Source organism: Anopheles arabiensis, chromosome 2, assembly GCF_016920715.1.
Source record: "Anopheles arabiensis isolate DONGOLA chromosome 2, AaraD3, whole genome shotgun sequence".
Taxonomy (NCBI): Eukaryota; Metazoa; Arthropoda; class Insecta; order Diptera; family Culicidae; genus Anopheles; species Anopheles arabiensis.
The window spans coordinates 100277985-100292830 of NC_053517.1; the positions used below are offsets into that span (position 1 = coordinate 100277985).

At 45.0% G+C, this 14846-nt stretch overlaps 1 protein-coding gene across 7 annotated transcripts in view; it reads right to left on the minus strand.

Annotated features, from left to right (window-relative positions):
* Positions 1–2598: 2598 nt before the first annotated feature.
* The window catches only part of LOC120896470 (glutamate receptor 1-like), a 57221-nt gene continuing 44973 nt past the window's right edge, over positions 2599–14846 (minus strand). For 6 of the 7 annotated variants that reach the window (XM_040300610.1, XM_040300611.1, XM_040300609.1 and 3 more), the window contains exons 6-13: positions 13813–14199; positions 12776–13118; positions 11103–11365; positions 10740–10833; positions 10065–10375; positions 9714–9958; positions 5292–5631; positions 2599–5206 (exon numbers count right to left, since the gene is read on the minus strand). In XM_040300610.1, the coding sequence (XP_040156544.1) occupies positions 5141–5206; positions 5292–5631; positions 9714–9958; positions 10065–10375; positions 10740–10833; positions 11103–11365; positions 12776–13118; positions 13813–14199 (2049 nt within the window). In that variant the 3' untranslated portion in view covers positions 2599–5140. Of the gene's footprint in view, positions 5219–5291; positions 5632–9713; positions 9959–10064; positions 10376–10739; positions 10834–11102; positions 11366–12775; positions 13119–13812; positions 14200–14846 lie in introns of all 7 variants that reach the window. The other variant, XM_040300612.1, reaches the window with a different exon arrangement.

Consider the following 14846-nt stretch of genomic DNA (forward strand, 5'->3'; position numbering starts at 1 on the left):
TTTCCCCTTTTCGTAATGGGGCTGCGGGTTTTGAGAGGGGTTTTTTCTTCTTCTCTCATTTCCGTTCCTTTCTGCTTGTATCTGCTTCCCCATCTCTTTCCAGCAAGCAGTGGAGCACGTGGGGAAAGGAAGTGTGTTTTGTTCTATAATTGATGGAATGATTTTTATTCATGGCGCTAACCGTGTTTCCGAGAAGAGTGCCCGATGCTTCGGGATGTATATTTTATCCGGTGATATTAAACGCTGGTGCTTGCCTCTTCCCCAATTGCCTTCCTGGCTGAGTGACCGCTGCTGGTAGGGATACGGATTAGGTATGACGATCGGCTGGTGGTGATAATGATTGCTGTTTATCATAATTATTTAGTGCATCATTAATTCGAAGCGTTGCGATAAACTCTGACGTACGATGCGGTTTGGTGCTGCCCGTCCAGAAGGGCGTGTTTTGGTAGGGCGTTATGGGGATTGCATAGATATGAGCTACAGACACGGGGTGCGTATTTATTGTTTATGAATAAAATATAATGATTTCGGTGTGTTTTTGTTATAGCTAAGTATTTAAATTATTCAATATTAAACAATCATAACGAGCCCAATAGAATAAGATCTGATACAAAAATGATAACAAACCCCAAAACGAGTTTCAACAATATATTGCAAATCAATTCTTTAGTTTTATGTGCCTACATGAGTGAAAGTACCTGCTTGCCGGGGGCTCTGTACGTGATAAAGCCCGACTCGGAAGCAGAGTATCAGTTGACGGTGACGATCTCGAGGTGGTAGAGGAGTTCTGCTACCTTGGTACGATCGTAACTTCGGACAACAACGTAAGCAGCGAAATCCGAAGGCGCATTGTTCAGGGAAGTCGTGCCTACTACGGGCTCCACAAACTCCTGCGTTCCAGAAGACTCCAGCAACACACGAAATGCGCCGTATATCGCACACTGATTCGTCCGGTAGTCCTCTACGGGTACGAGTCTTGGACTATGCTGACGGAGGACGCCAATGCACTCAGGACTATCTTTGGCGGTGTGTGCGAGCAGGGCGTGTGGAGAAGGAGTATGAACCACGAGCTAGCTGAGCTGTTTGGCGGTGCTGATATCCTGACGGTCATCAAAGCCGGAAGGATACGATACCGAGTTTCCTGGAAACGAATTGGCTACCTTGCCATGTCTACTAGACGTGCTCGTACATGAGCAGGCCAAGAAGAAGAAGAAGAAGAAGTTTTTATGTACTAAAAATCCTTAAAGAATAACTACAGCACAGTCGTTGCCGCAACATTTTTGTTCTAACTCACCTTATTTTGTCCCTAAGGCATTAATTCATGACAGTTCGCATTAATTTTTGTCTCTTAGATAAAACCTTATGTCTGAGACTGTGTGTTCCAAAATTATTGAACTTATGTTAAGTAGTTCATGATTTCATTGATAGAATTTAATAAATAACAATTGTGTTGCCAATTTTGGAAGTTTAAATGGAGTGCAAAAAGTTGACATGTTTTTTTTCCCAGGGTAAACAAAAACAATCTAATTACACATTGGACATAAATCAGCTCATAAATTTGTCATCGTTCTAAGAAGAGTAAAAAATTTAGTAAGAATAAAAAATTAATTCTCAAGAGGCGCAAATTGTTGCGCACTGTCAAACATTGATGCTTAAGAGCCAACATTACGGCGACTGTAATGTGAAATTCAAGAATCAAAAAACCTCTCAAAAATAAATAGTTGTTTGATGTTGTGAAGGAGCTACACGCTTGCTGCCATGCAAGCTGCATATCATTATTCCACCATCTACAGCCAGCAACTATACTGAAAAGAAAGTTCACTATTGGATACAAAATAGTAGAAAATGGGGTCAGAATGCATAATATGAATGCCTTCCTAGATAAGTGCAAGAGAAAAGGTGCACGTGATTTGAATCAACCTTCCCCGGAGCTATTTGTATTTAAATGAAAGTGGAAAGTTTATGCATGGAATTTCTATCGGTAGAAAATGGTTTTGCTGAAGTAGACGTTTCATAGTACATGAATAACTATTAAACATCTTTCGTTGGTCTCAGTTTTCTCCTTCAAGTAAACGTACTTCTTTGCCTGGTCAAAAGCGTTCACAATGAGGTAGCATATCGGCTCGAAAGCTAAAACGGAACTTCCCTCGGAGGAAAACAACATAAAACAGTGCTTTTTAAGGGTGCTTAAAGCGGATGAAAGAAAAGAACACCCAACGTCATACATTGATGGTCAATTATAGTAAGAGGATTAAAAGGAAGCGACTCTCACGCGTTGGCCGTATCGAAAAGGGGGTTCGAAATGTCACACTCAAGTCGTTAGCGGTAGGCTCTTTTTTATGACAAAACGGAGCAGTGGACGAAGATTCCTACCGATCGAATGATATGCGAGTGGTTGCGGGTTTTTGTTTTATGTGCATTTCCATTTACTGCAAGCGCGTAAAAGTACAAACTCTCGGCTGTATTAAATGAAATGCTTTGCACGTTGAATAATTCATTTCATTCGTCTAACAGCCTATTCTGCCTAACAGCAAGAAGCTGGCTCCGTAAAACCAAAAGCGGAAAAGTTACAATACAAATGTAAACCGAAACAGATGATAAAGTTTTCTTATGGAATTCGATTTTATTTTCAAACGATCTCAACAAATTTTCGTAATTTTCTTGGCATGATTTCGTCACCCATTGCCGTTTCCACCTTCTCGCTTTTCCCCCACACATCACAATCAACACCTGGTGGGGACTGTTCAGGGTTCTGTTTTCTGTCTAATATTTGTTCTTTGTTTTCAAACCATTCTTCCCATTTCTTCCTGTTAACTAACGCAACAGTCACATAAAGTTGGCAAAATGATAAGCGTACACTTAACACAATTGGTTTGTTTTTCATCCGTGTGCCTTTATGGCACTTTTGATTTCCTCGAAAAGAATAAAAAAATTGGCAATAAATTAATCACCTTTCCTGTATACAACGAATCAATCAGCTTACCGACTAGCATAGTTATTGAACAGTTTGGTTTTTGTTTGTTTTGTTTTGATTCTTCCTTTTGCTTTGCTAGTTTTCCCTTTCTCTCTTTCTTTCTCTTTCTTTTAACTGTTGGTTTTCTCTTCTGGGTATGTAGTACTGTGTGTGGTGTGTGAAAGTGTACGTTTTGTGTGTTTAGTGTTACAGTCGATCCTTGCAGTTTTGACACGCCAAACTGCATCCACTCACTAACATTGAAGTTATTTTCCACTAAACAGTACCTTTTTCCTTTCCATTTACTTCATTTGTGTGTTTTGGATTCTTCGGGTTTGCCGCGTGTTTGTCAGTGTGGTTTGTTTCTGTTTAGGATAAGTTACTAGTTACATGGCTTGATGTGGTTTATTTATTTCGTTAATTTATTCTTCTTTCTCTCTCTCTCTCTGTTTCTCTCCCTCGCTTCCTTTAATAGCTTACGTTTAGTCAATATTTTCTTAGCCTTGCCTTATTTCTATACAGATTTTTGATCACTCTCTGCATGTTCGTGTGTGTGTGTTAATGAGTTTGTGTTTTGTGTTTTTTTGGGGCGGCTTAAGGAAACAGGAGATTGTAGCATTCTTTACACGCTATTCTTCTCCTCTTCTTTTCCAGTTTAAATTTGTCCAATTGTTGTTTCTGCTAACTTGCACGCTTAAATGTTCAAAAGTTTTCAATTTGATCTCACTCTCACTTCAGCTCATTCAGCGAGTTGCCGGACGTGCTCCGGATGGGATTAGCCTATCGTTTTGTTGAATAAATGTACCCCAAAAACAGAACCAAAAACCATACCATCTCCTAGTACTTTGTCATATGCTGTTCAATCCCCATTTCGATGGGATGTGTTTGTGTGTGTTTTTTTTAACTATTTCCCACTGTCAGTGGTGGTTAGTCTTCACGGTTTTATTTAGAATAGAATAGTTACGGAGAGTTTAGTAAGAGAACGGTAGTTTGTATTGCACATGCACACAAACAGTCGGTTTTGACGTAGCCTTGGGTGTCTTTTCTCCCTTTTTTTATTTTCGTGTAGTGCGCTTTTTGATTTCAGTTTTTCTCGTTTTCCTCAATCAATTTCTTTGCATTAGTTTAAGTGATGATTTGATTTGAGCTGCATGTATTGTACCAAGATAGCTTGAAACGAACTAAGACTGTTTACATAATTGTTTTTTTTTTGCCTGTTCTGGTTGTAGTTGATCTTGTTGTGTGTTTGTTTAACTATTGACACTGTTTTCTAGCCGATTGAGTGTACCTACGTTACTGGTGCTGCAGTCTACCATCCCTTCAATGCGGCTCAGTTCTAGGTACCTTGTCCTACCAGCGCCCATTTCGATCTGTTTACGCGTTTGCAGCAAATACTTATTACATTATTACCTACACCTCACCTCCGCACAGTCCGTTTAGTTTGTATTCTTAATTATGATTTACGATTTAACTACAGAGCAGACGGAATGGGGGGGGGGGGACCATTTCAAATTCCTCTTGCCCTATCTGACGCGTCTGGTTGGACTCGCACTGTTCACACTTACACATAATGTCCCATACGTCCGTGTTGTCTCTCTTATCTCTATTAATTTGATTATCTCGGTAACGAAAAAACTTAACATCGTATCATGTGGGGAGAGGGTAGTCTTGTGAGGAGTTTGGAATGGAGCCGGAACCGAATAGGACGCTAACAAAGGGAGATATTCATGTATTTATCATTCCTAATCTATGTACACACACCACGCCAACAGCTCTCTCTCTCTCACTCATCTGCTTTTACTGACACTGTGTGGCGTGATTTAGTTTTGCATAAGCTCCTGCAATGATATTTGAGCTTTCCACGAGGAGGGATAATATCCCGCTTCCCCCACACTAGAGATATTGTGCTTACCCGCCCCGGGCACTCGCACTCTGGCATGTCCATGCTACAGGTGCCACAGTCAGAGCGCCCGAAACGGCTAAGAAGGAATCGGTTGTGCAAACTCCTGCCCGGAACTGCAGTCCTGCTTATAGGCAGGAGTTGTCGTGCACCACCGGAGGCACACCGCCGGGGACGTTTTCGCGCTTCAGCAGCGTGGACGCATCGTGCCGGCTGTTGGCCACGATCTGCCGGATGGTGGGCGCGTACGGTGGACGTCATAGGCGCAGCTCCGGCGGCTCCTTACATCAAACCTGCGTGTGCGAGTTGGCATGGATCGGGTCCGGGTCGGTGTGCGTGGCCGGCGTGTAGTACTAGAACGGGTACTGCAATTTAGTACGGTCCGGGTGCTGTCCGGGTGTGGTGATACGGGTGGTGGAGGGGATGCGCCTTACTTACCCCGATGCGTCCATTGTCGTACTCCCGGGCCGTCGGGGGCATGGTGAGCCGGTTTTTGGAGTTCGAGTTGGACGTCATCGTGTCGGACAGCGGGATGCGATTGCTCGACCGGTTCGAGCTTTTCATGCAAAACTCGACGAGGGCGACGGCCAGCGCCACCAGCAGGCCCCCGATCAGGATGTAGAAGATGCCGGCCACATTGCTGAGCGATAGCTCGTTGCGGGACGCGTCCTGCTTGTCGTAGTGTTTACACTCCGTCCGGTCGAACCACCATTTGTTGACCAGCTTCGTTAGCTCGCCGTTCTCTTTGAGCGACAGCACGGCTAGGTTGATTGGATCTCTGTTGAGATGAGAGGTGAAACAGAAGGAGAGATGTTGATGAGATGATATAGCTTGGGAATTTGCGGAATAAAGTCAAACTATGAAATGGAAACACTTTGATTCGTTTAGAAAAGTTCCGTTGACTTGGAATATGATACTCCCAGAAGAGACCTTGGACATTATCGAATGGTTTGGGGTTTGGTCGTCATACCGGATGTTGTCAAAATACCGAGAATACTTTCATCCAGAACTGTTTAAAAATTGATAAGTTTATTTTACATCTCATTATCTCTTGATTGATCATGGTGATGTTCTTATTCCCAAAGATAGTGTAACAATTGTGCAAAGCTAGGCCAAATTGTGTGTTTGAAGACAAGGGATAGAAAGATATCGGCTTCCAAAGGTAACTCAGAAGAGATGTAACCAATGCGTTAATATCCTATCGCTTATCTAGCCAATTAAAATCAATATGATCTGTTTGTATCGATCATTTGTACGTCCTAATGTTAGTGATACTGCAAGTAAACACTCTATTGTTTATATTTAGAAACTTTGCCGACAAGTAGTAACGACCAGTAATAGCATAAACAATCATTTTAGTGCTTTCATCTACTCATCGCTGATTAGATACAGAGAGCTAACAAGCTAATATATACTCATTAGCTGACCATTGAGCGGCGAATAATCGCACCGTTCTGCAAATGCTTGTTCCTCAAACAAATTAAACCCGTCTAGTGACACGTTGTCAATGCAACCCCGTGCCTACTTGTCACCAAAAGCGTGCCAGTGAGCATTTCAACAGTACACCCCGGAGGCCATGGAAAGCACTATCCGTCATGTTTGCTTTCGAGCTGGTCCGTCCGTCCGTCTGTCTGTCTATCTGTCTGTCTGTGCCTCTGTGCATGCATATGGTGGGCAGCGTTCCCTGTCAGTTCACCTCTTGCACTGGTGGGTCACGTTTCTGTAGTGGCTCTTGTGCTGCGCTTCCTTTCACCTACACTTTACAACGGGTTGGGGTGGTTGTGTGTTTGTGTTGATACCGTTTGACGCGCGCGAATGCTTCTTCACTCTGGAGCACTCATCCAGACCTGCCCAAGGGGGATGCTGGGAGTGAAAAGCGAAACACTTCCAGGTCCAGGATCAGGTGGTATGCAATTGCATCACGGCCATCGTGTCCCACGCGCGCGCGGCAAGTGTGTGAATGTCAGCCATGGCTTTCGGCATCCATCGACAGTGGGGCAACAGCACCAGCGTTGGTGGTGCTGTGTTGTCACGGACACTAGAGTACACTTCAGACGTGTACACAATCGAAGGAGCAACATGCCACGCGCCGATGCGCGGCAGTTGATCCAACGGAACGGTGAAGATGATTTCGCAAGTGTCCTCTTCCTTTACGACCTAGTACAAATCACGGTTGTGAGTAGAAAGGAAGAGAGCTGAAGCTAAAGAAAAAATGCTAAACCAACGAATCCGTTTCTTATTTTTACAGGCGCACCCTTTCAACCAAGGGCATGGGAAGAAAAAACATTCCCACCCAATGGGACCGACCGTGCACCGAGCGTGATTGCTAATTGTTTCAAAACACATTTCGTGCTCGGGTTTTGCAAACAAACCACCGGCGTGCTGCGCCACATCCCTTCCCCGTTTGCGCTGGCGAAACGGGATGACGCTGCGACTGAGTGCACACTTGCCCTAGCTACTTCATTATGCAGTAGTGAAAATAATGTCACACAGTCTCAATCTTCGTCTGCCGTGACTGGGTCGTTGAGGTGACCTAGTCGACTCCGTATGCAGTGCCACAGTGCCCTGCCGCTGGCTTTGTCCCCATCGCATCTCTCATACGCTTTTGCGCTTACTATTTGTCCTACGCCCTATTCTCTACGGGTGCACAGGAGAAGAAGACAAAAAAAAAAGAAAACACACACCCGAGCACACAGCACAAAGCGCAATGGAGGAAAATGGGGTCTTCGTGCGGCACTAATGGGACACGGTCAGTTGATTTGTTTGAGTTCGGTGCACACTGCGCTAGACTGCGCGTACACACACACACACACACGTCCTTGGTTGGTGAGGTTTTTGTTTCGTTTATTCCCAACGGACTCGCTGCTTTTTTGTTCTTCGGTTGCCTGCTCCATTGCTTCAAATTTTTATCATTTTGCATTTTCATTTTCCCATTGCTACGCTTTTTGTGACAGAGTTTTTCATATGCCTTCCTGCAGTTATAGTTTTTTCTTGTTGCTTTCTTTTACCCATCCTAGGTAGGGGTTTTGCGTTTAGAGACCAATTTGCGTTAATATTCCTACTTGTTTAAAAAACAAAACGGAAATTTCACGACAGCGCAGTACGGGGGAAAGAAGCGGCTGCCAAACAGGTTTGTAAGACGCATTGGAGAAACAAAAAGTGGGATTCATGCCAAGAAAGCTTTATGTTGAGGCTTCGTGCCGGCACCGGCATGCCGTTGCTTACAATTTGTCGACCTTCGGGGTCGCGCACAACAACTAAGCTGCAGCGCAGTCAATAAAGTAGAGCAGTAGCAGCAGCAGCACCCAGAAATAAATGCACCCGGTGGAGTAAATATTTTCACTTGTCCAAACAGGGGGTGTTTTTTTTTCTTCTGAAATTGCACCGGCACCGCTCGCGTGCTGATTGCATTTGCGGTGACGGTGAAGGATTTCTTTTATTAGCGGTTTCATTGCGACAATTCGTCAATTTCGTGACAGTTTTCGAGGAAGAAAGGGTTGCACATCGGAGGTAAAAAGAGTGAGAAAGAGGGGTTTGTTGTTTATGTGAAAATTGGTCAATTTGTAGGGAGGAAATTTTTATCCTTGGTCGTACATAGCAAGAAAGTGGGATGAGAGGAAACGTTGAGAGAAAGCAATTAAACTGTAATTTTTAGTTTTGGGCTTTAGAAAGAAAAACAAATGTAATTTTTTGATGAATTTATGAGCAAAAACCATGCAACAATTTGGATTCGGAAGTAGCTGATGATGATGATTGTAGCAAGAGAATAGTTTGTGATAGTTTTGTTCACAACATCGGTTTAATTTAACGGTCGTTACTGTAAGAGGACTTTTTTTCTTGTTAATCAGGGTTTTCCAAGCCATCTTTGAATGTAATGTGTCTTCTCAACATTGCCATCTTCCATGTGTAATCTGATATTTAATTTCCAACACAATAATTATAAATTTCTTCAGTATGATTTTCAACACTTAAACAGTCTTTTATCATCGTTTTTTCACCGGGGTTTTGATGTGCCGTAGGGAGCGAAAATCACATAATTCATTGCGTTATTTTCAGTTAAAAATTGAATGTTTTTATATTTAATTTGCCAGCGCATGATTTGAAAATCCTGGAATAGTTTAAAAGCAATTAATTGGCTGTGGTGATGCATCAAAATGTAATTTAAATCAATTTTTAATTTTTTTGTACAATTAATGGTGCGATGCGGCTTCAAACCCCCGGTGAAAAAACGATTGGAACAGACTGTTGATGTTTTGAAAATTATGTTGAATAAATTTCACATTATTATGATGGAAATGAAACATCAGATCAAAGTGGATTGACATTCTGCATGCAAAGAAAGGCAACGTTTTCATTCAAAAAGGGCTTGATAAAACCTGTAGTATATAAATTAAACTACCTGAAATGTAGTTTTTTTTAACAAAAATTATGAAAAGTGTGGCTAAACATATATTTCATGTTTACTCTAATCTAATCGCTTCGCCCAAAGCTTCAAATTCGTTCCATAGAAATAAATGCATGTTTCCTCCTTAAAAGAAGCTTTCGACAAGCTCCCTAAGAACAAGAGCTTTAAATCGTTAAGCTTTTCTCAACGCTATAAGGATCAAAGCTTCGAATCATTTCCACGAGATGGCGCATCCGGTCCGTAAAACATCCTTCTCCAAGCTTGCTCCGTTGACGTTTGCTCTCCCCAAAACTCGCCGCTTCCCTTTCACTGCCCTACCGCACAAAGCGTAACCCCACCATTAGCCCCACCAAGTGTACATGTTTACACAGCAAAAAAAAGGAAGATGCCACTCGCTTGTGGCATACCGCAGCGCAGCACCGAACGACAGCGGCGCGTGCACGAGTTTTGCTTACCTTAGCGGTGAACCCAAGGGCGTGGCAATGCCGAACCCTTTCGCGTCCAGGTTGCGGCCGACCTTCATCGTGTCGCACGGTTCCCGCTCGTTGGTGTACTCGTTCTTCGGCGACTCGATGAGCAGCGCGTACTTGCCCTTCGAGGTGCGCACCCGCCGGATGCCCTCGTCGTACGTCTTCACGAACAGGTGCTTGCGGGAGTTCATGTACTCCCACATGCGGCTGTACAGGGAGATTTGTGATTTCTGCAGCCACACACACACACAGCGGGAGTAGAAGAGAGTATTGAAATTAATGAGCTGCTGGAAGCCGGTACCAGGGGGGACAGGGGTACGGCCCTATATCACCTACCCGGAAGAAGTCCCAGGTCGAGCCGTGTATCAGCGTGCCGTACTGGACCTCGGTCTGGGAGGCCAGATCCTCCGGGGAGTTGATTGGCGTGACCATGCGCTCGACCGTGAGGAAGGCGGCCAGGTTGGCCGTGTAGGAGGAGATTAGGATGAGCGTGAAGAACCACCAGACCGAGCCGACGATCCGGCCCGAGATGGAGCGGGGCGAGATGTCGCAGCCCTGCTGCATGAAGGCGCCGAGGGCGAACCAGAACGAGTTCAGAATGCTAAACTCATTTACCGTCGCCTGCGGCACTGCGTCCGGTTGCTCGCCTGACATTTCCGTTGGTTGGTGGTCGTCCCGTATGGCGTAGCAGCAACACGCACGTGGATCCGAATTAGCCATAAAGTGTGTCACAAAGCAGCGGGTGAGTGTGGGGTCGTACAAGGGAGCAAAGGGAGAAAGCAAAACATATGAGATAAGTTACGACTTTTGTGTGCTCTTGCACGGGAGATGTGCAGTGTGTTTTCCACCGGAAAGTGCGTTCACAACTCATCCCCAAAATGCCCGGAAAGTGCCAAAATGGGATCGTGCCGTGTGGCGCTGCATGTTGGGGATCCTTATCCGGCAGTGCACTGTGCATCATCCCGTGAGGCAACATGGTGTCCGTGGCGCTGGAACAGCGAAATTAATTACCGTTATAATTAACTAGCCGCCATTCGAAGGGTGAAAAGCGTGACACTATGTACAGGACGATGCTGACACCGACGTAGCTGAACAGCACGCAGACCTGGAAGAGAAGCGCGAGAGCAGCAGCACAAAGACAGCATTAGCGTGGGATGTGTGCGTTTTTGGGGTGAAATGATGCTTAGGACGAGGCTCCATCGAACGGTGGCCGAGTGGTGTTTGATGACATTTCGTCGTCAGGTTGATCAAGGACAACGCAACACCAGCCCCGAAAGTGCTGTTGCCTTGTTGGACACGCGTTTTCGGATGGGACTCTCATTAGTAGCCCTCTCCCCATCCATCTCCCCCCCCCCCTATTCTGCCACTACTTACCCAGATCTCTTTGGACAGTGGATTGAGGAAGCTAAACACACTCGGCTTCTGTTTGACCGGCCGCTTGATCATGATGGAGATGCCGAGCGACATGAACGGTTTGGTAAAGTCGATGACGCGCTCCCGCTCGGACGTGATGGTCATCGGGGCGATGGCAAAGTCGGCCTCCTTGCGCACCAGCTCGCCGACCATGCCGTCCCAGCCGCCCTTCACGTCCGGGTTTTCCGAACCGTACTGACCATCCTTCACGATGCGCAGCTCGTCTGGTCGTTGTGGGAGGGGAAACAAAAACAAGAAAATCAATTTGAGCAATGTCGCTTCCCGTTTTGTTCTTCTCAACGGGATGGTTTGTGTTTTTTTTTCTCTGTGGGTCAAATATAATGTGGATGGAAATCGGTAAGCGTGAAAAGAGTTTTGTCCCCTGTTTGGACCGCGACAAAAAAAAGCGTCAAAAGAAATGGGGGCGAAAACGGGAGGAGTAAGAGTGGGCATTAAACTTCAAAAAGGGCATCCGACCTTCTCGGAACGTTCAGCTTGGGATTGTATGCGCTCTCGCCTGTCTGGAGGGGCTAATTTGAAAGTTTTCAAATATAAAGTTTTTCATTACGGAAGCATCCGCATTTGCCGGCTCTGTTCCGCAAGAGTGAAGGATTATGGTTAGGTTTGGAGTGTACGATTGCGGTCAGTTCTAGGGTAACCCGGGGGGAAACTATCACGTTGTGATAGACAAAAAGCATTTCTTGAGAAAGGTTCACCATTCAACAGAATCTGCCAAATCAACCTTAATGACAATAATAAGCAAGATTTAATGACATTTGAGTGGGAGTATTTCAGGTGAAAGCTTTAGTTGTTTGTGTAAGCTTCGGGAAAACATAACCATGCTCAGCACGCTTTGAAGTTAGTGGAAACCATTACTGAGTGATTACACAAACATGGCATTGGCAGCATGAAATGCGAAACCATCGATTTTGTTTGTTTGAATTAGCATCAAAGCAGGCATTAAATAAGTTCCGATTAAACAATCGTGGGGGCAACTAGTTTCATATGTAATGTCAAGCTTTCTGAGCACGATAAATATTGACCCATCACTGCAGTATGGTTTGAGAGCATTTGTTGGGATAATCATTACACTATACTGTGGTAGATCCCCGAGAGAATTTAGTGAAACCATTTATATTGTACAATGTTTAGTAATGCCTAATATATCATAAATTTTCATAAAATAAAATGGACTGAATTGAGCCTCACCGAGTGACGTCAATATCGCTTGGAATGTAAAAAGATATTGGTGCTGTCAAAAGTTACAGCCTTAATATCGTCAAGAACACTAATTACTGCAGCTCTTCAAAAAGCCTAATGAAGAGTCCACCAAGACAACCGGGCTTGTCTTGGAGTGTTTTGCTGTTCGCTTGAATAATGTTTACAGGTCCAACCTCAAGCCGGTACCTTTGCCCATCCCTAAAGCGGGTGTTTCCAAATTGTCTCGCAAACATGGCCCAGTCAATAGAGGAACATGATGCCCAAGTTTACATTCGCCCCACACCGCAAGGCAGGGCGGGTACAGGTTGTACAAGCTGGAAATTATGTCAGCCCATGGTCCCTTTTTCACCGAAAAGCATAAGACCCACAGTGGTAAGGTACGTGCGTGCAGGAGTGTGGAAGAGTGTACGTACAGTTGATGCCGAGTTTTTTCGCCACCAGCTCGGCCAGATCCTTGCAGTAGCCCTCGAAGCGCTCGTTCGTCTCGAGCGTTTCGCCCGGTTCCGGCTGCCGCAGCATGATGTACGGCTCCTCGATGATGGTCGTCACGATGTAGGTCTTGTTCCGCTCGTAATGCATGTCCGTCTTGAGGCGGGTGTACTTGGCAACGACCGGCGCCAGTCCGCCCTCGTCCGACCACTCGGCCACCTTCACCATCGCACTGTTGACCGTCATCTCGACCACGTGCAGGGTGTAGTTTTGGCGTTTGCCGTCCTCGTTGAACCTAATATCACCGGTAAGGCCCGATATTTCCACCTGTCGGGAATCGGGGTAAGTAGCGTAGTTGTCGTAAAAGGCGTCCAAAGATACGCGGCACCCAATGTTGTTGTGGCGGAGGATGTTTTTTGTGTGCGTTGATGGCCCAATGCCAAACGATCCATTCGTGGTGGTGGTGGTGGTTGTAGTGGCGGTGATGATACCAATAGACGGAAAGGTGTAAAAGTTGAGCCATTTGCAAGAACGATAAATAGTAAACAGAGAGAGAGAGAGAGAGAGAGAGAGAGAGAGAAAGAGAGAGAGAAAAGAGAGAGAAAGATAAATAGAGTAGGAGAGAGTTAGAAGATGGAGCGAGGAATAACAAACTGATATTAGCCGGCACGGAGGCTGCGATTTTATGGCAGCAAAGGAAACCAAACACGACCACGCAAAAAACACAGCGTACAAGCAAAAAGGCATAAATAAAGACCGGCAGCCATAATAATGTATCTCACGGGTTCATAAATCCTGGCTCGATTTGGCTGAGGTGTACAGCGAGTGAGATATTGAGCCAAAATATAGAATTTAAAAAACTAAAACAGATAAGACATAGTTTTACAATTCCCAAAAATGTATAAGAAGTTAAGTGGAAAATTAAATACGATAGCTTATGAATAAAAGATCTGAAATCATCTCTCACTGCACGTCCTTTCGACCAGATTGGAAGGAAAACAAATACATGTACAGTACTTACCTTGCGCAGATAGCGTGAAATTTTATCACCATGCTCCCACGGGGTGACCCAACCCTTGGAGGTGTTGCAGTCGAGCGTTCGTGTCCCGTTGGCGGGCAGATTAAACGGCTGGCCCCGATTGCGCATCGTGTACGCCCGGAACTGGTCCGGCTTTTTGCGCATAATCTTGGAGAACGCTTCCACCAGCACGAACACGGCATCGTACATGAGGGCGGCCTGGGCCGAGATCAGTTCCTTGCCGGCGCCCTGCGATGTGGTCGGATCTAATCGCTTCCATCCATCAAGAAACTCCTTGACGTACTTTTTGCTCGTATCGACGATCCGGAAGCCGGTGATATTGATTGCACCGTACTCGATAACTTCACTCTCCCAGCGATCATCCATCACCTGGTGAGAAGGAGAGAAAGAGAGAGGAAGGGGGAGATAAATAGAGATAATGGCAGCAAAACATGCTACGGATTGAGCGACAAGAAGGATGGTAACGATTCACCTAGAGTTCGATTGCAGTGATGTTATTGCTATTCAGGACATTTCGATTTGAACTTTTGCAGACAAATAAATCTTATAGAACATCAGATTTGGGTGCAAGTTTTGAGAGGTTTTTGGTGATGTTCAAAGTAAGGATTATTTTCAAAATGCTTGAAACAGAAGGCACAGCTTAAGAGCATATTAAACAAACAGCAAGATAGCTCCCATTCAAGAATCTCTCCATAAAACATCACATTTGCAGGGGATAGAAAGAGAAAGGAGTAGCTGCAATGATTCAGACAGCAGCATGAGCAACGATATCAAGCTAATGCATGTAGCCGTCAGCAACGTTATGTGCATGAGCATAAAGATAATAGATAGAGCCATCGTCGGATGATGTGACTTGCAAAACTCGCTGGTTCGGAACCTCCGATCAGCCGTCAGGCATCATTGGCAGTTGCACACGTGGTGGAAGAGGAGAGGAACCGACACGGACGAGCAGTCTGTTTATGTTAAATCATATAAATTGACTGGTGTGGCAGCCACTGTGCCGAGGTTCAGTTTCC